This window comes from Podarcis cretensis, assembly GCF_951804945.1.
Source record: "Podarcis cretensis genome assembly, chromosome: 2".
Lineage (NCBI taxonomy): Eukaryota > Metazoa > Chordata > Lepidosauria > Squamata > Lacertidae > Podarcis > Podarcis cretensis.
The window spans coordinates 38,674,035-38,698,475 of NC_137171.1; the positions used below are offsets into that span (position 1 = coordinate 38,674,035).

Below are 24,441 nucleotides of genomic sequence, written 5' to 3' on the forward strand. Positions count from 1 at the left end.
TTATCCAGTCTTCTGTGTCTCAGGAGCCTTCATCAAAATAGTTCTGAGCATACAGATATCTGTCTCCATGCCAACTTTGCTGGGATTTGTAGTATATCCTGCAGCCGTTGCCCAGTTTTAGGAAGAAAACATCCAGTAACATATACTAATACAAGGTGCATTTCATATTTAGAAGCTGAATAGCAAGGAGCAACATGGGCATAGAAATACTCAGAATGAATCCTATACATTCCTTTTGCGCAATATAAATAACTGTCTTATTTGATCAAGCCAATACTGCATCCTCTATCTAGAACATGCCTTTGCTTTCTCTCCCATTATAAAGCGATATTCTCTCATGTACTGCAAAACAAGCATATCTATGTTGTGGATATATTTCAGTACAATCCTACTGATGTCCACTGTGGTTTGTTCTGGCTCTCTGACATTGTATGAACAACACAACCAAAGTTGTTCTTAATTAGTTGCCACCTTTTTTCTTGGAAAGCCACTTTGCTTTTTTACAGCTGCATGACAGGCAGGAATTCAGCAAATGAACCATTACTGTGTCTGCATGCTGGGAAAACTTCACCTGCTGAAATTTGCCTTATTATACAGTTATTAATGGCAAATGATCCAACCCAGAAAAGTATTGTCCACTTTATTCCTAATCCATATTTTTTATTCTGTTCTCCTCAATATTGCTTTTTATTGCACAGTATCAAGAAGCCATAAATTAGGACAAGAATGCCTACCCATATCAGACAGAATGGTTGCTTCACATTTATTGCAAATACTGTAAGCTGTTTACAGGCAGACTACATTAGGGTGAAAAACGCAATAAACTCGGCGGCGGGGGGGGGGGGAATTGTGGCATCTGAAATAACCCCTAATTTCAGTTGGTGCAAGTAGCAATAAGCCTGCTGGAATATGAATAGGGTCCACCATTTTAAAATCTCGTACAGCTGTCAATGCTTCCATGATATCATGGTCCTTTTTAACAGGATACTGTGGGCAATCTCGGCCCTGTGGAATGCCTTGCATGTTTATTAAGAGAGCATGTAACCACAGCAAGACTCTTCTAAGACTGTCTATAGTTAGACTTTTGGAAGAAGCACATGTCCTTCCTAAGTGAGATGGCATCTGGACCTTGTCAAGTGTGTCAGCTTTCACTCTCAGACTCTTGTTTCCCAGCATATATTTGTGCAGAGATTCCAAGCTGCATTGAGGCTCCATGCTAAGTGATATTGTTTTCTTCTCATATTATCACAGTTCAGTCATCAGTGACGAGGATTCTTTTAATGATTTACGGAGATTTAATGCCACAGACAGATGCAGAGGGGAGTTGAGCTCTGTGTCCTATCTTCAGCTTTGCTAACAAACGGGTTGGGAGCACCAGAGTGGGGTTTGGGGAGGTGGAAACTTGTTGTGACATGCCAACTGCCTAGATAGTGACAAACATATTATGAATCTTCACACCCTCATTCCACCTTCTGGGCAGCCTTATGCTGGGGGACAGGATGTGGGGACTCGTGGTGGGAGATAGTGATATGGAGTACTGATTATATGGGCACCATACTTTATGGCTGCAATGGAAGTGACACAAGAATGGCCTCTTTGGGAAGAGAGCGTCCTACTTCAATGGATTTCCCACACTACTAAGAACTGAACTGCTGTAAGGATGGAGATGGAAGTTTAGAGTTCCTAGTATGTTCGTAACTGAACACTCTGTTGTCAGTAGCCTCTATGTTAGAAACAGTAAAGCTTTTCTCGCAATATGACTAGTTGGGGAACTTCTGCAAAACATTTTATGTGGCCTGTAGCTATTGCTAGAGGACAGTCGTTCACATTTGTCCTCCCATCTGTTCCCTAGAGAAAAGTACTTTCTTCTGAGTAATTGAGCTATATAGAAGCCAGTGCATTTCAACATTAACATGCTATTTTAAAAAAAGAATCTGATCTCACCTGAAGGAGCTGTTTCTCAGAGGTGTTGAAGGCATGGCATGGGCCTGCCTTTTCTGGGGCTAGCTGTGAAGCTGTGTGCATGTTAAGTTTTTATGCAGGCAGTATTGTTTCCTGCTGTGCTGCATTGCTTCACTTACTTGTTCTTTATATATTGTTATGAGTTTGTGAGGGGTAAGCTGTATGCCTGAGCCCTCTTCTAATTCATGGATCCATCACAGATTCGATTGCTGGAATAGCCAGGCTAGCTTCCTGGTGAGATAATGGCCCTCAAAGTATGGGCTATTAAGATAACAAAGGAACTGGTGCTGTGCCAGACTGAAAATGGGTGGGCCTCCCTCAACTCACTGTTAGTTAGAAAGACAAAGATCAGAGTTGGAAGTTGAGTTATGAGAGCAAGAAGCTAGACACTGGAAGTGGCAAGTTGGGTAACTGGAAGAGATTGAGCCATGCTTGATTTCTCTTACTGTTGTTATTTATTAAACTTGTATCATCCGAAGATCCCAGGGTGGTTCACAAAGCTATGGCTATGGGAGAAGCAAGACCCTTTTGGGGTGTTAATGCTCAGGTTACATATGTGTGTAAATAAACCATATATTATAAATGCACCACAGTCTCCACTGTCCCTCATGCCAAGGAAACTGAACCCTGTATAAGTGAGCAGCAATATATTACTTGTGCATTTCAGGTTGATTTATCCCTGTTTTGTTTTATCCTTTCCATTAATGTTTTTGTGTGTGTGTGTGTGTGTGTGTGTGTGTTTGTAAGTCACTTTGAGTGTCATTCTTTTTTTTAAAAAAAGTGACTAATACAAATAATGATAATGCAGTCCTATAGTTCTAGTATGCACTTGAACCCCTATTGCAAAATACTGAGAGTCTACAAATTGTCCATGCCTTTGTGTGCAAACACTGCATTTGGCAATTTCCTTTTTCAGCCACCAGAAGTCACACTTCAATGAACAGTTGTGATATGTTGAAGGAAGGGATTGGGAGTCTCAAGTCTTGGGCCCCAAATGCAGTTCCTCCATGCTTCTCCATCTGGCCCTTGAGACGCCCTTCCCCCAGGCAACACGTCCTCCTTCATTCACTTTTGCCTGTCTAGAAGTGTCCTTGAACTGTGAGATAGAGTCTCTTATGTACTGAAGTTCTCACCCTGGGCCAGCAGGGGGATACTGTAGATAGTTATGCAAATAAGGGATTGAAAGTGACGTTCAGTGATTGTATAGTTTTAGAAAATTGTCACAGTTACATTGTACTGGAGCTCTATATAAGCAGGCTGACTGAACCCTTCAATTCAGTTTTGTCCTGGCATGTGAATAAACAAGAGCTGTTGAAGAATTGCTGTGTCGTCTGATATGTTCACCCACAACTTAACAGAGTCTCTTGCTTATATGAAGGGAAAGGCATGTGTATTTCTTGTGCATAAAAACCTCTGGCTGTTGCTTGGCTGAAATTGTAGCCTTTGGCTGTTTGGCCAGAATATAGGTAAGAAGCAAGATAAGTAACCTCGCCCATCACATCAGTATCACTGGTATCATTGTCTGGCAAGCGAACACCATAGGGACATAATCCAGATGTGTCCTCATAGACAGTGGCTAGCTGCTGCCTCTTAGGTAAAGAAGAAATATAGCAAGTAGCATCTACCAAGCAACTCCTGAGGTATCAGCGTTGCAACCACTTTCACTTTTTATTATGTCTGCAGCTTACAACACAAAGAGCAAAACTTACCAAGTCTTTAAGCAAAGCAAAATTTATTTTCTATTAGGGCTATTGAGGAAAGATCACAGGATTACTACAATTTCAAGCAACATCATGGGGACATATATGCATTTTGCATACATTTCAAGCTTCTTCTGTCCTGCAGTAGATTTACTCTTCACTTTCTATGATTACCTGCCACAAACAAAACAAACAAACTCAGTACTTGTTAAAATGCAAGGAAAACAATGAGCTGCTTCAGCCACTATCTTCTTGAGAAATGGGAAGCAGGGCTCACACCATTAGCACTGCTGAAAAACCAGCTCCACCAGGCCTCCTCTTTATCAACTGACAGAATGATAGAAGACATTCTATCAGGCTGCCTTAGTAGGAAAGATGAGAAGCAAAGTCATTTGCCTTTCCCAAAGTCCAGTTCCATGAGGCACTTGCGGCCCTGAGTTGTTTCTCAGCCAGCTGTCATCACAAGAACAACTGTTGAACAATCGGCACCTGAGTTTGCTTTTTTCCTCTTCCCTGCCTGTTCCTTTTCCCATGTCTGTAGCACTTTTTATATTGTAACCAGACTGTCTTGTTTTAATTCATTGTATGTAAGCCTAATAATAATAATAATAATAATAATAATAATAATAATAATAATAATAATTTATTTGTATCCCGCCCATCTGGCTGGGTTTCCCCAGTCACTCTGGGTGGCTTCCAACAAAGATTAAGAATACTCAAGAAGCCTCTTTGGCTGAATAGGGGGTGCAAATGGTCTAAATAAATGAAGGCCAAATATATTTGAATCCAACAGTGCCACTCAGCTAATGGTAAGGCTTCTATCAATGGAAGAGGAAAGGAAGCTCCTTCTACTTGCAATTCCCCAGGCTCTCCCTTAAATCTGCTCTGAGGAACTCCCAAACCTCTGGAGCAGATTTAGGGGATGTGGGACCTGACCATTTGTGCAAGTTTGGGTGACTAGGGCTTAAATCAGGGTTAGCCAATGTGGTGTCCTCCACATTGGTGGACTACAACTCCCATCATCCCTCTCCACTGGCTGTGCTTGCTGGGGCTGATGGAAGTTGTAGTTCAACAACATCTGGGGACACCATGTTGACTCTCCCTGGCTTAAATGGATAATATACTTGTGTCTTTGAACTGGAGTTTTACAAGACTAACTCCTGCAAAAGCAAGGGGGCACTTTGGTTTTTTGAATAAGCCTCTTATCAATACACTGTAGCCTGAAGCCACATTCTCTCCTTGCTTAATTCCATTGGCTTCACTGATGCTGAAGCCACAGCGAATTTGAACCCAGAGCTATTAAGTGTGTTGCTTCTTCCACTCTGTGCAGCATTCTTAATGGCTCCTTGCTGGATGCTCAGATTCCTTTTCATACATCCACTGCTGCAGCAGGGATTTGTAAAAACACAGTTGCATCATTCAGGAGGGACAAATTATTTCGCATCTGGTCTGTGGAGGCACTTACCTTTGTGGTAGAAACTTCCCTGGTCTTTGCCCGAAGCTTATTGACCTGAGACTCAGCAATATCAGCCCTTTCCTCTGCCTCTTCCAGCTCATGTTGCGTTTTCCTGAATTTGGAGAGGTGAACGTTGGCCTGTTGGTCCTATAATCAGAAAGCAATAGCACACAAAAACCCTAAGTCATACCTCTGATGTCAAAGCTGAGACCTTATGTATTTTGTACAAATGACCAAAAATGAAGCTTGTGTCTTTCAAATACAGTAACTCACAGCCTCCTCTGCTTGTCTCTTGTAGGATTTGACCTTCAGCTGAAGCTTATCCACCAAGTCCTGTAGCCTTATCACATTCTTCCTGTCCTCTTCACCCTAGAAAAGTGGCACCTGATTAGGTGATACGCAAGTTGTCAAAGAAGTATTGAGAAGCACTGGCTCCTTCCTTTTCCTCTTACCTGGAAAGTCAGTTCTTTGACTCGCCGTTCATACTTGCGAATACCTTTAATGGCTTCTGTGGCTCGCTTCTGCTCCCCCTCTAGTTCAGATTCTAGTTCTCGGATCTAGGAGGTCAAGCGAAACATTAATTTCCTTAGCAACTCTGATATAGGGTCCTCTGACCTATGGAGAACTCTGGTGCTTGCCACCAGCTCCCAACCCCAGTGTTTACCCTGGCCTCCATTTTCTGGATCTGCTTCTTCCCTCCTTTCAGAGCAAGTTGTTCTGCTTCATCCAGCCGAAGCTGCAGATCCTTCACTGTCTGATCCAGGTTCTTTTTCATTCTCTCCAGGTGAGCGCTAGTGTCTTGCTCTTTCTTCAGCTCCTCTGCCATCATGGCCGCCTTGACATACAAACAGTAGACCCCAGTCAACAGGTACACTCAGCGCAAAGGGCAGAAGCTCAGCAGAGTTTGAAAGATCAACTTGTGACCACCAGAAATGGCCTGCTGGGACCACCTCAAAAAGTAAGCCATCCCAATGAATGAATTAACATTCAAACTATTAACAAAGGTGCTGGGCTCATTATATAACATTGAACGGAAACATTTATGAATTTCCAGTATCACTGGCATGGTGCAGAGAAGGTCTTCACACAACACTATATGAATGACACATTTCATAGTTCTTGGAGAGGCAGCCATGTCAGTTGGGTGCAGAAGGCATAGCAAAGAATCTTATGGCATCTTAAAGGCTAACACATTAAGACATAAGCATTCATGAATTGGAGCCAAATTCATAATGTTTGTGTGTCACCCATCAGACACAACCACATGAGATCTGCTTTCCTGTGAGGGCATTCCTTGGGATAGAGGTCTGCATGTGAAATGTTGTGATCATGTAAAAAGAAGAAAAAGCTGATCATGTATGTCTTTCACTTGAAATCAGCAGTCCACCTGGTTACGCCATTTCCCCAGCCCACAGGGATTGGGGTCATAGAAGAATGACTCACATATGGCCCTAGCTGCGTGACTGAAGGACACTTTGTGCAAAACGTATGATGGGGTACATAGAGTTGTTTGCCACTGTTTTTTCTCTTGCAAAGGCTCTGCGCTTCAACAGCTGCATGGTAGGCAAACGTTCAACAGGGATGGCATGGAAACTCAGTGAGGGGGGAAATGCATCCAACTGTTTGCAAATGATAGCATGCTAGTAAAAAGACCAGGGTTTTAAGCAGGCCATCTTGTGAAACTGAGCTTTGTTCCTTTAGGGGTAATAGATGAAAGGAGCATAGCAACTGGGACTGGGGGAACTGGTAGTGCCTGGAGACAGTATTAATGCCCTTCCCTATTTGTTCCAAGGTATATAAGGGTTGAAGCCACCTGAGGCAACACTTTCATGGATGTCCCTTTAGTGGCGCACTTTGAAGGAATAGAGGCTCTTCTTCCTCCTTCTATCAGTTTGTGAAGGCATATTGAAGGAAAAAACTATTAGCCACTCACAGAAGGACTGGACAGCTCTAGAATGATCACTGTGATCAAGTGCCCATGAGCCAACAAAAATTGTTATAGATAACAGCAAGGTTTTGTGGCAACCACTGAAAGAGAAAAGAAGCTCTTACATCTGTGATGGCTTTCTTTGCCTTCTCCTCTGCATTTCTGGCCTCTTTAATGGCATCTTCCACTTCACTTTGAAGTTGAGAAACATCAATTTCCAGCTTCTTCTTTGTGTTAATAAGGCTGGTGTTCTAAACAAAAGACACAGTGAGGATGTTTTAGCATCTCTTATGCCACAGTTTCTAGTAATGATTAAGCAATTATTCCTCCTCATACTTGGAGGCAGCATGTCTCTGTTTACCACTATAGAGCATGTCAGTGGCCACGGTCAGACATCAAATGTGAGATTAGATGGACATTTGAACTAATGTAGCACGGCAAGTTTTGTTGTTATAGTGACAACTGTAGCCCATACTTGCGTGTGAAGAAGTTGCACGCGTTCATTTGCATCTAGAAGCTCTTGTTCAGCTAACTTCCTTCCCCTCTCTGTCTGTTCCAGAGCTGCCCGGAGCTCCTCAATCTCAGCCTGCATCAGATTAGCTCGGCGCTCAATCATAGCCACTTGCTCTTTCAGATCTTCTTGGCCTCGGAGGGCATCATCCAAATGTAGTTGTGTGTCCTAAACACAACAGGGGAAAGTGTTGAGCAGAACTGAATTTCTATTATTCATATAAAGCAATAGTGGTTAACATATGACCCACCAGTATGTTGTTGGACTCCAATTCCCATCAGCCCTAGCCAACATGGCCAGTGGTCAAGGACAATGGGAGCTGTAATCCAACAACATCTGGAAGGCCACAGATTAACTACTCTTGATATAAAGGATATATTGGAAAGATAAGTACCTTAAGCTGCCCTTGGACATTCCTGAGGTGTTTCTGTGTCTCAGCTGCAAGACGGTTTGCATGGCTCAGCTGGATCTCCATTTCATTTAAATCTCCCTCCATCTTCTTCTTAATCCTCACAGCTTCATTCCTGCTCCGTATTTCTGCATCCAAGGCACTTTGCATTGTGTCCACTGTTCTTTGGTGGTTCCTCTTCAGCTGATCAATTTCTTCATCTTTCTCGGCAATCTTTCTATCGATCTCGGATCTCACCTGAGTCAACTCAAGCTGAATGCGAAGGATTTTGGCTTCCTCGTGTTCAAGAGCACCCTATTGAGGAAATGTTGGAGAAATAAACCAGCACAGAGATTTGGGGTTGGAGGAAACTTAGATTACTTTTCTCCTTCTTGATCTTACCACAGTGTAGTAAAACATAGTTAACTAATATCTGTTAACAATTTAACACCAATATGGAAGTCACTATAGAAGTTTTCTCAAAGATTAGGTGTGATGTGACTTCAGATAATCCTATATCCATATTGCCCTTTAGCTTAAACAAATTCCATCATGCCATGATGACCATCTGCCAAACAAATGGTATGTGGTTTGTGGGAATCCGATGCAACAAATGAGCATCTCCAACTACCACATTCCAAAAGACTTTTATAAAAACCTAGTTATTGGCCATTTGTATTTTATTTCCTACTGTTTTTTGGCATCTTACCTCTGCTTCCTCTAGAGCCATCTGCATATCAGATTTCTCCACTTCTATCTGCTTCTTGGCCTTCTCAAGTTCATGGATAATTTTGCCACTTTGACTAATTTGTTCTGTAAGATCAGCTATTTCCTCTAGGAAGAATTAAACATACACAGAGATGATAAAGGGTGAAATGCCTCTAGAACTAGAAACACACACACACACGTGCAAAGAGCTGCTCTGCAAACAGAGGCGGTACTTGTGCCTTCTTCTGTCTGCTTCAGAACAGTTCACAAAACACCTTTTTTATGATGAAAGATATCCCAAATGCTCCCAAATACAATGCCTGAGCCATCATAAATTCTCTCTTCTTTTTTTTCAAACCTAGGAAATTCTGTCAGTTTTACGTATGATTACCACCAGCTACAGGGACGTGGGTGTTGCTGTGGGTTAAACGACAGAGCCTAGAACTTGCCGATCAGAAAGTCGGTGGTTCGAATCCCTGCAACGGGGTGAGCTCCTGTTGCTCGGTCCCTGCTCCTGCCAACCTAGCAGTTCAAAAGCACATCAAAGTGCAAGTAGATAAATAGGTACCACTCCAGCGGGAAGGTAAACGGTGTTTCCGTGCACTGCTCTGGTTCGCCAGAAGCGGCTTAGTCATGCTGGCCACATGACCCAGAAGCTGTACACCGGCTGCCTCGGCCAATAAAGCGAGATGAGCGCCGCAACCCCAGAGTCGGTCACGACTGGACCTAAGTCAGGGGTCCCTTTACCTTTTACCAGAGAAAGTTGGAACTGCTCACATGGACAAAAATGCATTGTGTGAAATTAAACCAACCAAGTGCTGTTGCCAATACTTGCTAAGGACGTTTATGAGATTTGTGTGGGGCAGTCAATTCTGAAAACTGCCATTAGTGTTATCAAGTTAGCCTTGCCTTCTCGTCACAGGACAAGAATGAGAATGTGCAGAGATCTGGAAATTCTGAACACTTTTAACTCTAATATTTTCTTAAAGTCCTTAAGGCTAGAATGTGCTATGATCTGACAAAGAACATATACACCTGCTTTAGTCTTCTCTTGATTTTTAGTCACAGTTCTGCACAAAGATGGACAGTTTCTGAATCAGTGCAGCTTCCATGATATGGAGGTGCAGTGATGAGGATATTTCTGCTTGTGCTAAAGGCACAGAGAAAAGTCAGCAATCCTTGCATATCCCTGAGACCCTCTGCACTGTGAATTATCATTGCTAGAGTCAAAATAACCAACAAATAGAAAGAAGGCCAAAAAAGGAAACTTACGCTGTAGGTTCTTGTTTTCTCGCTTGATTGTTTCCAGCTGATCTAGTGTCTCCTCATAAGCATTCTTCATTTTGAAAAGTTCAGTGCTCAAGGAGCGTGACTCCTTTAAGGAACCTTCTAGCTCTGACTGGCTCTCCTCATACTTGGTCTTCCATTCTGCCAAAATCTTAACATCCATTGTGTTTTAGTTAGTTAGTTGCCGTTTTATTTGCTTATGATTTTTCTTTGCTAAACTAGCCTTCTCAGTAGCAGTTCTGGACATCACTGGGAAGAAGGCAGTGACAGTTTACAGGGGCGTTCTCTATCTTTATTTTCTGTGCCAGGGGAAATCCAAAGTGACAGGAAGCCTTGGCCGATAAAACTATACACTGCAATTCCACCAGCCACCACTCTCTGTCTCCCAGCAATTCTCTGACAATTTTTCCCCAAACACCCAATAGCACTCTTGACCTCAGAGCAGAAGGTCAGGGCACATGTCCCTCGATCATGGCAACATCAGTATGTGACACGCATATCCCAGGGCATGGTCAGAAAGCACATGACACATCTACCTTGTTAAAGTTAAGCAGCAACTCTAGTTCATGCCTGGATGGAACAACTCCTAGGTACTCTATATGTGCCGCCTCAAGTTTCATGATAGAAGAAAGTTGGGATCTTAACATAACTGTGAATCAGCCATCACAGACCAATTCTCAATAGCAAAGTAGTCATACAGCCCAAAATCATGTCAAGCATGCTGGGCATAAGTACAGGAGTGATGCATCCCTGAATCAGGAAACCTGAATGGTTTCCCATTAATAAACAAATACAGACATACATTTATAAGATCCTTCTGTCACAAAAGGCTATGGGTCACAGGCTATGAGCTCTGCATGGTGCCCTCATTCCTCAAATCTGGGCCAAATTGCTGGTGTCCCTCTGACATCAGAGATTGGGCTTAAATATTTCAGTATACCTGAAGGAGTGTCTCCACCCCCATTGTTTGGCCCGGACACTGAAGTCCAGCGCTGAGGGCCTTCTGGCGGTTCCCTCACTATTAGAAGTAAAATTACAGGGAACCAGGCAGAGGGCCTTCTTGGTAGTGGCTCCTGCCCTGTGGAACACCCTCCCATCAGATGTCAAAGGAATAAACAACTATCTGATGTTTAGAAGACATCTGAAGGCAGCCCTGTTTAGGGAAGCTTTTTTTTAATGATTGATGTTTTAATGTATTTTTAATCTCCTGTTGGAAGCTGCCCAGAGTGGGCAGGGTATAAGTAATATTATTATTATTATTACTATTATTATTATTATTATTATTATTATTATTATATTAGTAGTAGTAGTAGGTAGAAGTGAGAGTCAGATTCAAATTCAGAAGCAAGTGGAGTGTATCTGCTAGTTTGAGACGAAGAGTGCCTATTTCTCATCTAAGGGCTGATACTATAGAGGAGAAACACACCTTGTCAAAATTCCTCTGCTTCTTATCCAGAGCAGCTGCTAGTGCATTTGCTCTCTCAACGTCCACCATCATGTCTTCCACTTCACATTGCAGCCTCTGCTTTGTTTTCTCCAGGGAAGCACACTTGGAATTCACAGCTTCAACTTGTTCTTCAGCTTCTTGAAGCCTCTGAGCAAGCTTTTTCCTTAAAGAAGTCAGATTGTAATGATGATGCCCCTTTAACTACTAAGGTTGCCCTTAGTAGCACAGTATAGTTTACAGTATCTTAGCCACCTGCATGCTTGTAGAACTGATAGGCAAGTCCAAGTAAATTCATATTCTGAATCAGGTTATTATGCACTTTGGCAACATCATTAATTAAAATGTGAGTCCTCCTGGCATTTGGGTGGGGTGTCAGATTTTAATCAGAAATTTATGTTGTCAAATTCTAGTTTATTCTTTAATGTGACAGAATTAATTGGACTAAAATCCAGTCACATGGGTACTATCATCTCTAAATCCCAGCACTTTCATGATTTCCACCGTGCTGAAATATATGCTGAAGATCATAAATGTTTGTCCCTTCATCTAAGAATGAGGAACCAAGTGCCCAGTTTGTAGTGGTATCCCCACATGGATAGGTTACTGTTATGAACATAAAATGTGGCTGAATGTAATGTGTGAAAATGGCTTATTAGCATGCCACTTCTCACCCCCAACACTTACTTGGCCTCTTCCAGTTCCTCTGTGCGTTGAATGGCATCTGTCTCATATTTGGTTCTCCACTGGGCCACTTCACTGTTGGCTTTAGACAGGGCACGTTGGAGTTCACTCTTTGCTTCTTGTTCCTCTTCATATTGTTCACGGAGCAAGTCACAGTCATGGCGAGCCGATTGTAAGGCATGAGCCAGTGCATTCTTCGCCTAAGAACCGTAAACCATGCATCCATTTATAACTGAATTCATTCCATAGATTCTTACATTGGTGCTCTTGGAACAATGCCTGTGGTGTTTTGCATGTATAATCTCAGAATAAAGCTATCCTGACAGAAGTCAGGATGAAGCAAGAGGCTACTTTATTCACACAAAACTCAAGCAGTTTACAGTACTGAAGAGACTTATGAGTCCCCAAGAAAGTACTCCAAGTCTTGAATTACTGTGAATTAATCATGTCGCCTGCAAGACCAGCAGACTCACTGCTGCAATATGTGGTAAAGGTAAAGGTAAAAGGACCCCTGACCATTAGGTCCAGTCATGGCTGACTCTGGGGTTGCGGCGCTCATCTCGCTTTATTTGCTGAGGGAGCTGGTGTCATGTGGCCAGCATGACTAAGTCGCTTCTGGTGAACCAGAGCAGTGCACGGAAATGCTGGAGTGAGTTAAAATATTTGTTTATGCCAGTAATACTTACACCTGAAATGTTTAGATTTTTTTTTAAAGGTACCTTGGTATTCACAAATAGTGAGTTGGTATTTTGTTTGACAGATATGAGGAAAATTAAAAACTGGAGCACAATTCTGTGCATATCTGCTAAGGAGTGAGTTCAATGAGTCTTGGGCTGTAATCCAAACCCATTTTCTCCACCAAACTGAATGCCATTTACTACTCAGTAGTTGTATAGGATTGTGCTGTTATTCCCAGTGCATCTGTAGACCTAGCCTGATAGCATGAGATATAATTAATTCGCATGATGTAGTCATGGTTTCCGCTGAGTCCATAAGCAGATACATCCCCTCTCAACTTTTAGACATAGTTCCAATGACAGCTCATCATGGTACAGTTGTGTTGCATATTGGAAGGGTTGAGAACCTGCTGACAGATGTGTCCACTAAAGTGTTGGAAATTTAAATTAAATTCTTCCTATGTTAATGTATTCCTTTTAATGAATCAAGAGAAATGTTCCCCAGCAGTCTAGGCTTATGAATACCTTGGTCTCTTCCTCCAGGTGCCTCTTTAGTTCTTCTATTTGCTGAGTAAATGCTTGTTTGCTTCTGGAAAGTTGGGATATTATGCTCTCCCTTTCCTCAAGTTGACGCGCCAGTTCACCTGTGACCACAGAAGACAAATTCTTAATTTGCTAATAACAGTGATGTTCACTATAACCTTAGGTGTGATTCCATATCTCCCAGGCTTAATTCACAGTGTCAGCTCTATTAACCTTATGCCTTTAAGAATTATCCCTCCACAACAATCTTTCTTTCACAGATCTGCTGGTCCAGAAGTAGCAGGGCATGAACCTTCCTAGAAAATACACACAGGTCCCACCATCCGCACTTAAAAATTATGCCCAAACCTTGCTATATGCACCACAGATTCACTTATCCAAACAGCTCACTTCCTTGGTTTTTTGTGTTTTGTTGGCTGTCAGCAGCCATTTTCAAGCAGAAACCACAGAGAGTGGGAAGCAAGACTGAATGAATCAGAGAGCAGGGGAAACAGGACAAATCAGGGAGCAGGAGAGATAGAACAAATCAGTTTTTCCCTCTGTCTCTTTTTTGCTGATGAGTTGCAGCCATTTCAGGAAGAAACCATGGAGGTGGGGAAGATATCAGACAATTCCCGTGTTAGAAATGTTTCCATAGGAAACAATGGAAATTGTGGACTTGTTACACACCTAACAATTTCCAGGAAATGCATTGGGGTCGTAAAGCAGGACCTGCATGTACACTCCAACATAAAAGCCTAATCCCAATTATACTGGACTTGGGGTTTGCTGCTCAGTGATGCTTGAAATTCACTCTGAATTTGCTGGAGACAGTTTTGAATGCCTCTTTTTTTTTAAAGTTCAGTGCATCTTACAAAGCAGAAGTGTGCACAGCAGCTCCCATGGTGAGATGGTTGTGAGCGAAGTGTGGGTACAGCTCATTTCTCACTAAGGAGCAGCTTGCAAGTTGCACCAGAAGCACAAAATGAAGGCGCGCAAGTCATTTGTGTTCCCTCTTTTGTGCAACATACAAATGGCCACCAGGTGAACTCCCTTCTGCATTTTATTAGCCCAAATGTTCCAGGGCTCAGCCTGACATTCGCAATACGGATTCAGAGGTTTAGTCTAACATTTTGTTTTCTCTTTATCTGCCATTGCACCGGTTATTCAACTTCCCTTGTTACTTCAGCAACAAGCTAGACTAAAGTTCCAAAAATACTCTTTAAAAAATGAAAATCTACCTCCACACTCAACCACCAGATTATCACCTCAGTGCTCTGCCAGCAGAATACTTGAATTTAAACCCGTTTAGCCCCATGAAAGCCTGGTTTGTGCTTTTTATTGGTGCTTCTGAAAGCTAACCTCAGAAGCACAGACTAAAAATGTGTTGCAGGAACATGAGACATTGCATAGATTCCACAGAACATAAATAATAAAAACCGTTCACCTTGAAGCAAATGATGGAAAGAAAACCCTGGCCCTTGTTCGCATCTTGCATCCCCACTGTTTTCATCCTTACCTGACTCAGCCTGTAGACGGGCTTTCTGTGTTGTTAGATCAGTCACTGATCTCTGGTTTTCCTCAGATTTGGCCTTTAGTTCACTGAGCTGGTCCTCTAATGTACGACACATTTTCTCTAAATTAGCCTGTGGTAGTAAGAAGTGAAATGAAACAGGATACATCATGCAGTCAGTCATGTATGTGTGTTTACTGAGAAAGTGAAAAGGAAACACACACAAAAGGAAGAATTTATTGTGAACAAAGAAAAATACATCTCAAAAATGCTGAAATGGATGAATGTTTATTATTAAATTAGCCCAATGAGTTTTGGTTCAAGTGCCTCCTTCTAGGGCTTATATGTTTCTGCCCCAAAATCATCCGCTTCAAGGATCTTGCTGGGCAAAAGATCACCTTTTCAGAATATTTGAGATACATTTCTTCTTTTTGTTCACAACTGAGAATGTACATTTTGTAGTCTGGACTGTGAAGAATTTGAAATTTACTTTCAAATACCTTAGACTTGGTAACGGACTCGAGATTGCTGGCCAGGTCATCAATCTCCATTTTGCACTCGCTCTTTTCCTTCTCCAACTTTTGTTTGACACGTTGCAGGTTATCAATTTGTTCCCCAAGCTCCGCCGTACTATCAGCATGCTTCTTGCGGAGAGTTGCTACTGTAGCTTCATGCTGCAGGGCAGATTCCTCCAGGTCACGCCTCATTTTCTGGAATTCTGCCTCCCGCTTTTTGTTAATTTCAATCTGGGCCGAAGTGGCCCCTCCAGCTTCTTCAAGCCTCTCGCTGATTTCCTCTAGTTCACGCGCCAATTCAGCCCGCTGCTTTTCTGCCTTCCCCCGAGTTGCCCTCTCAGACTCAATCTCCTCTTCCAGTTCCTCAATACGAGCCTACACAGGAGGAGGAGGAGGAAGTGGTTATGGTTACCAGTAGTTGATAATGAAGTTGTTGGTTATGTGAAGATGCTGCTTCACAAAGGTTCATAAATCAAAGAACGAGAGATAAGGAAAGGAGAGACCAGGAGCTCACAATCTAAAATCAACAGTGGAGAGATGGAAGATGCTAAGATAACTGTGAGAAAATGCAGTTACATGTACTTGGACAAGGCTGCAGTTGGGAATAAGAATTCAAGAGGTTAAGGCAAAGGCTTTGTAAAACGGGAGCATTTTGTAGGCGGGATTTGGAGACATTACATTTTCAGGGAGGAAATTCCAAGTAAAAGGGGCAGTGAGGAAAATGGGGGAAACTGGTGGAAGAGCAGGGCTGGCCTGCCCATAAAGCAAAATGAAGCAGGCACCTCAGGCCAGGGGTGAGCAAACTTTTTCAGACAATGTGGTGGGCCAGACTATATTTTGAAAAGAAAAAAAATGAACGAATTCCCATGCCCCACAAATAACCCAGAGATGCATTTTTAAATAAAAGGACACATTCTACTCATGTAAAAGCACACTGATTCCTGGACCGTCCGCGGGCCGGATTTAGAAGGTGACTGGGCCACATCCGGCCCCTGTGCCTTAGGTTGCCTACCCCTGCCTCAGGTGATGGAAGCCCTTGCAGCAGCGCCCCCACGGGTACCACACCTCCACAGCTGCTGGTATAGAAGTAATGCTGGCATTGGAGCCAATTTCCAGTGACATAGGAAAGGGGTGCTTCAGCAGGTGCAGTGCAGCGGCAAGGCAGCACTTCCTATTTCACCTCAAGGGGCAAAATGGGACATGACACCCTTGTGCAAGGGATCAGGAGACTTTTGGCATCAAGGGTGAGAGAGTTGCAAGGAGCAAAGGACAAAACCAGGGATATATTGGGAAATATTAGCAGAAAGTCATGTTGGGGGTTGTACTGGTCATGGATGGAAATGAGAAGCATAGTGACATAGAAGAGCTGCTTCAGAGACACACATTTGAAAATAGATTGTAATGTAATGTAATGAGGCTGTTGAAAACAAACTATTCAAAACAACAACAATTTGAAAATGGAGTCACTGTGGTCCTAATTCATTGTGTCCTACCAAACATATACTTGAAACAAATTAATCCTATTAAACTTCTGTCTTTCATTGCTTCCAGACAACCTGCTTACTCAGCATAGTTACTGTGCTAAGGGCATATACCAGCATCTACCCAAATGGGTGGCAGATCTGCACAAAAGTGTGCTAAAGTCTGGAAGCAGTCTTACAAGGAGGGCATGTTTCATTATATCATGTTTACGTATCAAAGATTATTTATAACCAAACATTTTAATTCTTGTTACCAAGTGAAAATGAGCTGGGATGCTAGAATGAAGAAAACAATTTATACCTGAAGTTCTTTGATTTTCTTCTGCAGCTGGATACCCAAAGTTTGCTCGTCTTCAATTTTGCTTTGCATTTGACTGTACTCAAAGTCTTTCCTATAAAGGAATTGAAGAGGCAGTTTAATTAAAAAGCTACCCCATAAACATATTTTAATATGCAACTACAATTTACGATTTCCATACTTCTTCAGCTTTTCTTCTAGCTGCTGTTTATCATTTTCTAGATCCATTATGGATTCCTGGGCAAGTTTCAAGTCCCCTTCTAACTTTCTCTTAGCTCTTTCAAGATCCATGCGGATTTTCTTTTCCTGTTCCAAGGAACCTTCCAGCTGCAACGAAAGCTTAATGTTAGTGCCAGTCTCAGAGATTTTTATAGTGGGAAATTACTAATTCCTTGGGTTAAACTCAGTATTAACAAAGTATGAATTGAGTCCCTTTGCAGGGAATGGACATTTGCTAGCAGGAAAGTGAGCATTTCTGTATCTCCAACTAAGATGGGAGGCAAAAAAAACCCAACACCCTTCAGAATCCTCCTTCCCCATTGTCACACAAATATCAGTACAAACTAAGGGTAGTGTTCCTTATCCACTATTGTTTTGCTAATGATGTGCTTCCAGAGGATCTCCTCTGAACTCAGGGACCTTTAAGCCAGTTTATTCAGGGAAAAACATGTATGTTAGCAGGAGAGCCCTGTGTCCTGTTATGTGTAATCTCCACTTGGGCACATTAACAGGCTCAAAAACAAACTTTGTTAACTTAGAGATGTTTCATTTTCATTTATATACCACCTTTTTACATAGCTATAACTCAAGGCAGCTTATAACAATCCAGTCCAAAGCAAGTAAGTCATAATGAAAAAATATCATGCAAAGTTCAAGAATGACAGGGATTAGCTTTCTCACATCATCAACTTGCTGCTCCAGCTTGGTTTTCGCTTTAGTGAGAGTGTTAACTTTGTCTTCTTCAGCTTGTAGGTCATCAAGAGCTTGTTGATGGGCCTCTTGGAGGGCTTTCTTCTCCTTGGTTAATTTCACAATAGTTTCATCCAAAACTGCCATTTCTTCTGTTAGGTTCTTCACCTACAAAACACAGCATAAGATTGTTGATGGTGTTGAGATCAGCTGAAATACTGATTAAGGACAGACATTGTTAAACTAGGATCATTGTAAGCTTCCTATTTATTTTGTCCTTAACTTGCTGTCTTTAATTGCAGAGGTCGAGGCACGAGATGGGAAGCCATTTTACATAAGAAATTAGCAATTTGTAACATGAGAGTGAAAAGTGTGACAATTTTTCAAAACTTTATATGGCAATTGAATATCTTGGCAGATAGAACGGGAAACGGCATTTTGAAGGCAATATTAAAGGTTACCTTGTTTTCAGTGGCATGCTTTTCTTTTTCCACCTTAGCCAGTGTTAACTCCAGGTCATCAATATCTTTCTTCAGTTCGGAGCACTCATCTTCCAGTTTCCTTTTCTTGGCTGTCAGCTCTGCATTCAGCTCTTCTTCGTCCTCTGCTCGTTCAGTCAGCTCCTTGATTTTTGCCTCCAGCTGGATTTTGGTTTTGATCAGCTGGTCACACCTTTCCTCAGCATCTGCCAAACTTTCACTTTCCTTGTTAGAGAAAAGTGTATCATATGTATTATCATTCAACTCCACCAGGCAGTATAACCGTATACCACTTTCTAAATTGCTCCCCCCTTTAAAGGCAGCTAAAAGCTTTGACTTCTCTCCATTTTATCTTCATAACTGGGATCCAAACCAATTCCAGGTCATCAAGGTGGCTTTAGACTTGTGTTTGTCAAATGACAGCCACACATGACATGCTGCTTTAAAAACTGGTAAGGGGAGGAAAGGTTTTCAAAGACAATTTCTGTTATGGCATGAGGGATGTCTTCTGTTCCAGGGGATTAGAGAACAAACAAACAAACAAACATCACACCAGCTGGACACAAATTCATAGAAATTCCTAAGCATGTCTTTGCATCTCAGCCCATTAGTGCGTATCTTTTTGCAAGATGGACCATTCAGATCCAACATCATAATCAGTTCCACCTTCCCACTATATTTACACCTTCTCTTCCATCTCTGTGTTTGATTTCAAGATTTGGTGGTCACTTTCTCTCTCTCTCTCTCTCTCTCTCTCTCTCTCTCACACACACACACACACACACACACACACATATTGCAAGTGACACTGTAGCATTAGTTCAAGATGGGATTATCTGTGCTGTACCTATATAGCCAAAAAGGAAATGCAATACAAAAGAAGACGGGAGGAGTTTTGTGGTGCCAGTGTGACCTCTAAGACTGTATGCTGTTTAATGTCTCTTGTTTACTGAGAATAATTCATGGTGGGTTGCTGTGTGTGTGTGTGTGTGTGTGTGTGTGTGTGAGAGAGAGAGAGAGAGAGAGAGAGAGAGAGAGAGAGAGTATAAAGGCTATGTTTGCAAGCTTTTTCAACTGCTTTTGTTACCATTTGACTTTAACTGGCTGTTCTTCAAACTTAGCATAAGTAACTGTTCTGGCTGAAGGAAGGAAGGATCTGAAAAGGGTCCAGCCAATAGGCAACCTAGCTGTAGCAAGTTTTCCTGCAATAACTGATGGAAGGTCAATTCCCTTCTCAATTACAGCAAAGGTGACTGGTCATCTGCTGCCCAGGGTGCCAGGTGCAAACAAAGGAAGGACCAGCCAAATGCAAGATGACAGCAATAGGAAGGAGCGTGACACGAGGCAAAACAGCCCCATAACGGAAAAAGGCAGCTCATGAACAGCCTGAGATGGATGTGAAGGGCAGCAGGGTAAGTAGCGGCATGTCAGAGTACAGATCTTACTGGGAGCTTGCTGTGAAGCAGCTGACGCAAGCTAGAGATCTCAACTGGGGACAGCTGACTGATGGGGAGAGGGGAAAGCCTGATGAGATAGTGATAATTTAATAATTTGCTTAGAGCACCACATTTCCTAAAACTGACCATGGGGAGATATTTGTGAATTACTCACAGACTGCACTTGAAGCTGCAAGTCATTTTTCTCCTGCAGCAAAGAGACCATTTTCTCTTCCAGTTCCTTCCTTTTGGCTTCAGATTTAGCAAGTTCTTCTTTGGTTTTTTTAAACTCTTCTTTCATATTGGCGAATTCTTTCTCTGCCTCTGCACTCCTCAGCAGTGGCTTAATCTTGAAAAACAGCTTCATCCAAGGCCAGTGTTTGACGTTCATGAATGAGCGAATGTTGTACTGGATGGTGAAGATAGCTTCCCTGTGATGGAACCAATTCACAGAGTTACTCATTGCGGAAAGTTAGTTTTCCTAAGCAAAGCTCGGGAGCTCCTTAATGAGGCTTCAACTGCAAAATTTCAAGAGGCTCGCCTGCAAATAATTAAATGAATATGCAACTACTTGACGATTTATTTCCCTTAACTCAGGGGTGGGGAAACCTTTTAAGCCCAGCGGCTACATTCCCTTCTGGGACCACATGCCAGAGGGTGGATGGGGCCAGAGGCAAAACTAGATAGAGCAGGGACATCCAGCTCCCAATAGACTGCCGTCTACTCACAGTATAAAAAAACTGGCAGTGATCTACCTATTTTCATTGGATGGAACACAGTTGTTGAGCTTTTTTGGGAATGCCAAAGTTGTGGAGCGTTTTTGGGGGGACCCAGAGTTTTTGAGCTTTGTTTTTAGGAAGACAAAGTTGTGGAGCTTTCTTTTCTTTTTTTTGGGGGGGGGGGAGATCACTGAGGGGCCAAAGATCCTCCAGGATCTACCAGAAACACCCCGTGATCTACCAGCAGATCGTGATCTACCTGTTGGACATGCCTGAGATAGAGCAATAAAATTTTACAATTGCACAGTAGGCTAGTTTCTCCATTCACACCCTGTTCTCCATCCAGGAAAGCAAATGAAGTTCAAGGGCACATTCCAGGCAGGCAAAAACACTCAGAAGGATGCAAAGGAGGCCCAGTGATGAGTGGAGAGGGTCAGATAAGCCTGAGGTTGCCCACTTGAGCAAAATAGTGTGCATCACCCCTCTTCTGAAAAATCTGATTTAGCACCTACAGATAACAGAATTTCAAGAGACCTGTAGCAGATATCTTTTGGTGCAAGCCCAACCATATCTACTCAGAAGTAAGTCCATTGGTGCTTTCTGCCAGGTAAGTGAGGTTGGGATTGCAGCTTAAGCAATTAGTTTCAGTTTGCCAGCATTTCTTTGTATAACAGAAGAGGTGAGGTCTGCTCCTATAGCCCAAGGAGATTTTAGCAGCCTGATAGGTTTACATAGGCACAATACAGAGGGGGGCAGGAGAAGTGGAAATTTTAAGGAGTGTTTCAAAAATATCATTTGTAGGGTATCTTTCCTCTAATATTTCTGGGGAATCAAGGTAAAGGGGGGGGGAGGCTCTGCATCTAGTAAAGTGAAGCTCCCTGGTGTAAACTTGGGGAGAAATGTTATACCTTCTTTCCACCATTTTTTGGTATTCTGTTCTCATGAGGTACCCTCTGCACATAGCTTGTGTGCGAGTGATGAGCAATGCTAGACGTTCGTCTCTCATCTCTTCCAAAAGGCCCAGCAACCCAGCCTTGAAAAACACCTAAAAAGAGAAGGCAAAGTATAGTCGCTGCCAAAGTAGAGCCACTGCTTGTACTCTTCTCAGCACAGAGAAGTGCTTACTTTGGTGTGTCCAAATTTGTACTGGGTGTGATCAATATCAATAGATCCCAGCAGTTTCTCACAGGCTTTCTTGCTGTCCATAAACTGGCCCTCTGGGATAGCACTAGCATTCAGAACGCGGTATCTGTCCATTTAAACACAAACAGGTTTTAGCGCTGTAAACAGTGGAGAAGGAAGAAGCTCTTTCCCACTAGCAAACACTTCTAAACAGCTTAGGTAACTGCCCATAAATAGGCAGCAAGATTGTGGTTAGTTTGAGGAGGCTATGATACTTTTTATCCAAATATTTATTTGTATTGTACAAAATCCTAAAGGGAAGTTCCCCAGGCAAAAACAGTGAGGGCAGGGCAGCATTAAAAAGCATATTTTCTGCAAAAAAATCCCATTGAATCTAAATTATAGTATAGAAAGTGATGCTCAAGCAGGCACAGGTGTCATTGTTATCCAGAATTCTAGACAGTGTTTTCCTAACAAATTGCCTCAATGCAAATTAGGAAGATCACAATAAATGTAGCTGAGACCTTTGTTTAAAATCCCCATATAAGATTCTGTTTGGAAATCCCTTCCTGCAGATTCGAATGCCTTCAAGCACTCCGTTACACCGTAGCTGGTGCAGAACAAGCCTGTGATCCATTGCACCTGTGGAAGAGAAAACCTAAATAGCAGCTTTCCCTGGTACTCGACCGAACTCCTGCTGGAAATTGATGTCAGATTGTCTTAGTTACCTGGAGTTTTAGTTTCATTGGGGATGATGCAGCGCACAAAATGTGGGTGAGTTGTCCGCAAGTTGGTCATCAGTTTGTTCAAATTTTCCTGTAATTTGGAAATTTATATTAAATGCTGTTAAAATTTTATTATTCTGATAAAAGGAGCCATATTATATTTATTTACAAATGTTCTTCTTCTTCCACATACCCTAAAATAAAATTGAAATGTGTAGGCTAATAAGGTCTGCTCCCCAAAAATGGAAATAAGATTAACTTATTTGTTACATTTACTGTACTTACCCCCACTCCAAGATCTAAACCTTTTTATATACAAGCTTAATACCCATAAGCACACCTTTAATATTGTTTATTTTATCATTTCTAATTATTATACTTTCTGATCCCTTTCTAATTTAAGTAGATGATGATCACATGAAAAAAGCAAAATTATTGGGGTGTGTTGTTGTTGTTTTTTTTAAAAAATGTACCCACCTCAGATGCATGATAAGTTTAGTCCAGCATTCAGTTTCCAACAAAGGATCAAAGTCAAATGCATCACTGGGTGATATATGCTCTTAGGCACATCTATAAGCCGTCCACCATTTGAGCTAATGGCACCACATATACAAACTACTGACTATCCAATTAATGAGATTTGCATCTACAAAAATGTATTTATTGCAGTGGGGCACCTGTCTTTCTGAGGATGCCTGCAAGCCTTACCCTGAAAAGTGCAGAAACAGTTTGGAAGGAAGACCCCTTCTTCTTGGCAGCTTTCTTCTTAGTAGCACCACCACTTTCAGCTGCAAAGCAAGACGTAAGTACAATTAGCGATATTTCTGGTCAGCCATTCTGGCCATCCTTCTAACCATGGTCAGTGCAAGAGGTCACACAGTTTTAAGCCAAATATAATAGATCAGGGTGGCCCAAATTTTCATACCAAGTGGGCCAAAAGACACGGAACCCACAGTTCACACACTGCCTTGTCACAGAGGTGGAGTGGGGAGTGAGGCCAAAATTTGACACACACACCCAAGTCCTTACAGTGCCTTCCCAAAGCTGGCTAAGTGAGGCGCCAGGCTTTGGGGAGGAGGCTTTGGCTTGGTTCTAGAGCCCTCACACCGCCTGCCCAAAGCTAGGAAAGCACTAACTAGGCTTTGGGAAGGAGAAGGGAGGACTCTAGGGAGGATGTCAGAGCCCTCACATCTCCTGCCCAAAGTCCAGCGCCTTGCTTAGCCAGCTTTGGGAAGGCAGCATGAGAACTGGGGGGTGCATCAAATGTTGCCAGACAAGGCCTTGAGGGCCATGTGTTGGACCACTCTGTAATAGATGAAGATAACATACCATCCTCTATGGTAGCAAAGGCAGCATAAAGATTGGCCAGAATCTTAATGGATGATTTCTGATAGAGTCCCACAACAGTTTCATTCAAAGGGTCTTTGTTCTTCTCCAGCCAGCCAGCGATATTGTAATCCACAATCCCTGCATAGTGGACCAAGGAGAAGTGGGCCTCAGGCTTGCCTTTGACAGGCTTAGGTTTCTGGAAATTAGCAGATTTTCCAAGATGCTGGTCATAGAGCTTGTTCTTGAAAGAAGTGTCAGTTGCCTTAGGAAACATGCACTCTTCTTCCAGGATGGAGAAAATGCCCATTGGCTAAATGAAAAAACAAACAAGTTTTATTTCAAATATATATTTCTATGAAGTGGATATTTATTTACAAGGCAACAGGGGTGGATCTACTATGAAACTAATGAAGCATAAGCTTCAGGGACCCTAATCCCGGAGGGGTCCCAGAAGTGACGTTGTTCCACATTGCTTTGAAAAAATTGGGTCTAGTAGATCCAATTTCAGTCACATGACTCAAACGGATTAATTTTTTGCTGTATGTATTTCAACAATTCCAAAGTTTGAGAGTCAGTAGCACTGATGTTGTAAAGGTGAAGTGTCACAGTACAGCAATTTTAAGCAAAATCTGAGATGTAGTAGTGTGTG

The 24,441-nt window shown here is 42.3% G+C and overlaps 1 protein-coding gene and 1 long non-coding RNA gene across 3 annotated transcripts in view; one reads left to right on the forward strand and one right to left on the reverse strand.

The window, feature by feature from the left end:
- LOC307210413 overlaps window positions 1-24,441 on the forward strand; it is a 186,543-nt gene that overhangs the window by 131,504 nt on the left and 30,598 nt on the right. For both annotated transcript variants that reach the window (XR_013835972.1, XR_013835973.1), the window contains exons 5-9: window positions 5,417-5,517; window positions 5,903-6,076; window positions 19,706-19,873; window positions 22,314-22,512; window positions 23,133-23,265. This is a non-coding gene — a long non-coding RNA (uncharacterized lncRNA). The remainder of the gene's footprint in view (window positions 1-5,416; window positions 5,518-5,902; window positions 6,077-19,705; window positions 19,874-22,313; window positions 22,513-23,132; window positions 23,266-24,441) is intronic.
- LOC307210253 (myosin-3) overlaps window positions 3,678-24,441 on the reverse strand; it is a 31,617-nt gene continuing 10,853 nt past the window's right edge. Inside the window, exons 15-40 of the mRNA XM_079965854.1 lie at window positions 23,793-24,102; window positions 23,172-23,251; window positions 22,467-22,554; window positions 22,263-22,380; window positions 21,742-21,865; window positions 21,525-21,661; window positions 20,073-20,328; window positions 18,444-18,686; window positions 17,974-18,150; window positions 17,255-17,400; window positions 17,077-17,167; window positions 15,280-15,669; window positions 14,786-14,912; window positions 13,270-13,388; window positions 12,071-12,267; window positions 11,366-11,549; window positions 9,925-10,090; window positions 8,654-8,778; window positions 7,951-8,259; window positions 7,521-7,724; window positions 7,171-7,296; window positions 5,783-5,953; window positions 5,571-5,675; window positions 5,392-5,487; window positions 5,128-5,265; window positions 3,678-3,836 (exon numbers count right to left, since the gene is read on the reverse strand). Coding sequence (XP_079821980.1) covers window positions 3,813-3,836; window positions 5,128-5,265; window positions 5,392-5,487; window positions 5,571-5,675; window positions 5,783-5,953; window positions 7,171-7,296; window positions 7,521-7,724; window positions 7,951-8,259; window positions 8,654-8,778; window positions 9,925-10,090; window positions 11,366-11,549; window positions 12,071-12,267; window positions 13,270-13,388; window positions 14,786-14,912; window positions 15,280-15,669; window positions 17,077-17,167; window positions 17,255-17,400; window positions 17,974-18,150; window positions 18,444-18,686; window positions 20,073-20,328; window positions 21,525-21,661; window positions 21,742-21,865; window positions 22,263-22,380; window positions 22,467-22,554; window positions 23,172-23,251; window positions 23,793-24,102 — 4,251 coding nt within the window. The 3' untranslated portion in view covers window positions 3,678-3,812. The remainder of the gene's footprint in view (window positions 3,837-5,127; window positions 5,266-5,391; window positions 5,488-5,570; window positions 5,676-5,782; window positions 5,954-7,170; window positions 7,297-7,520; window positions 7,725-7,950; window positions 8,260-8,653; window positions 8,779-9,924; window positions 10,091-11,365; window positions 11,550-12,070; window positions 12,268-13,269; window positions 13,389-14,785; window positions 14,913-15,279; window positions 15,670-17,076; window positions 17,168-17,254; window positions 17,401-17,973; window positions 18,151-18,443; window positions 18,687-20,072; window positions 20,329-21,524; window positions 21,662-21,741; window positions 21,866-22,262; window positions 22,381-22,466; window positions 22,555-23,171; window positions 23,252-23,792; window positions 24,103-24,441) is intronic.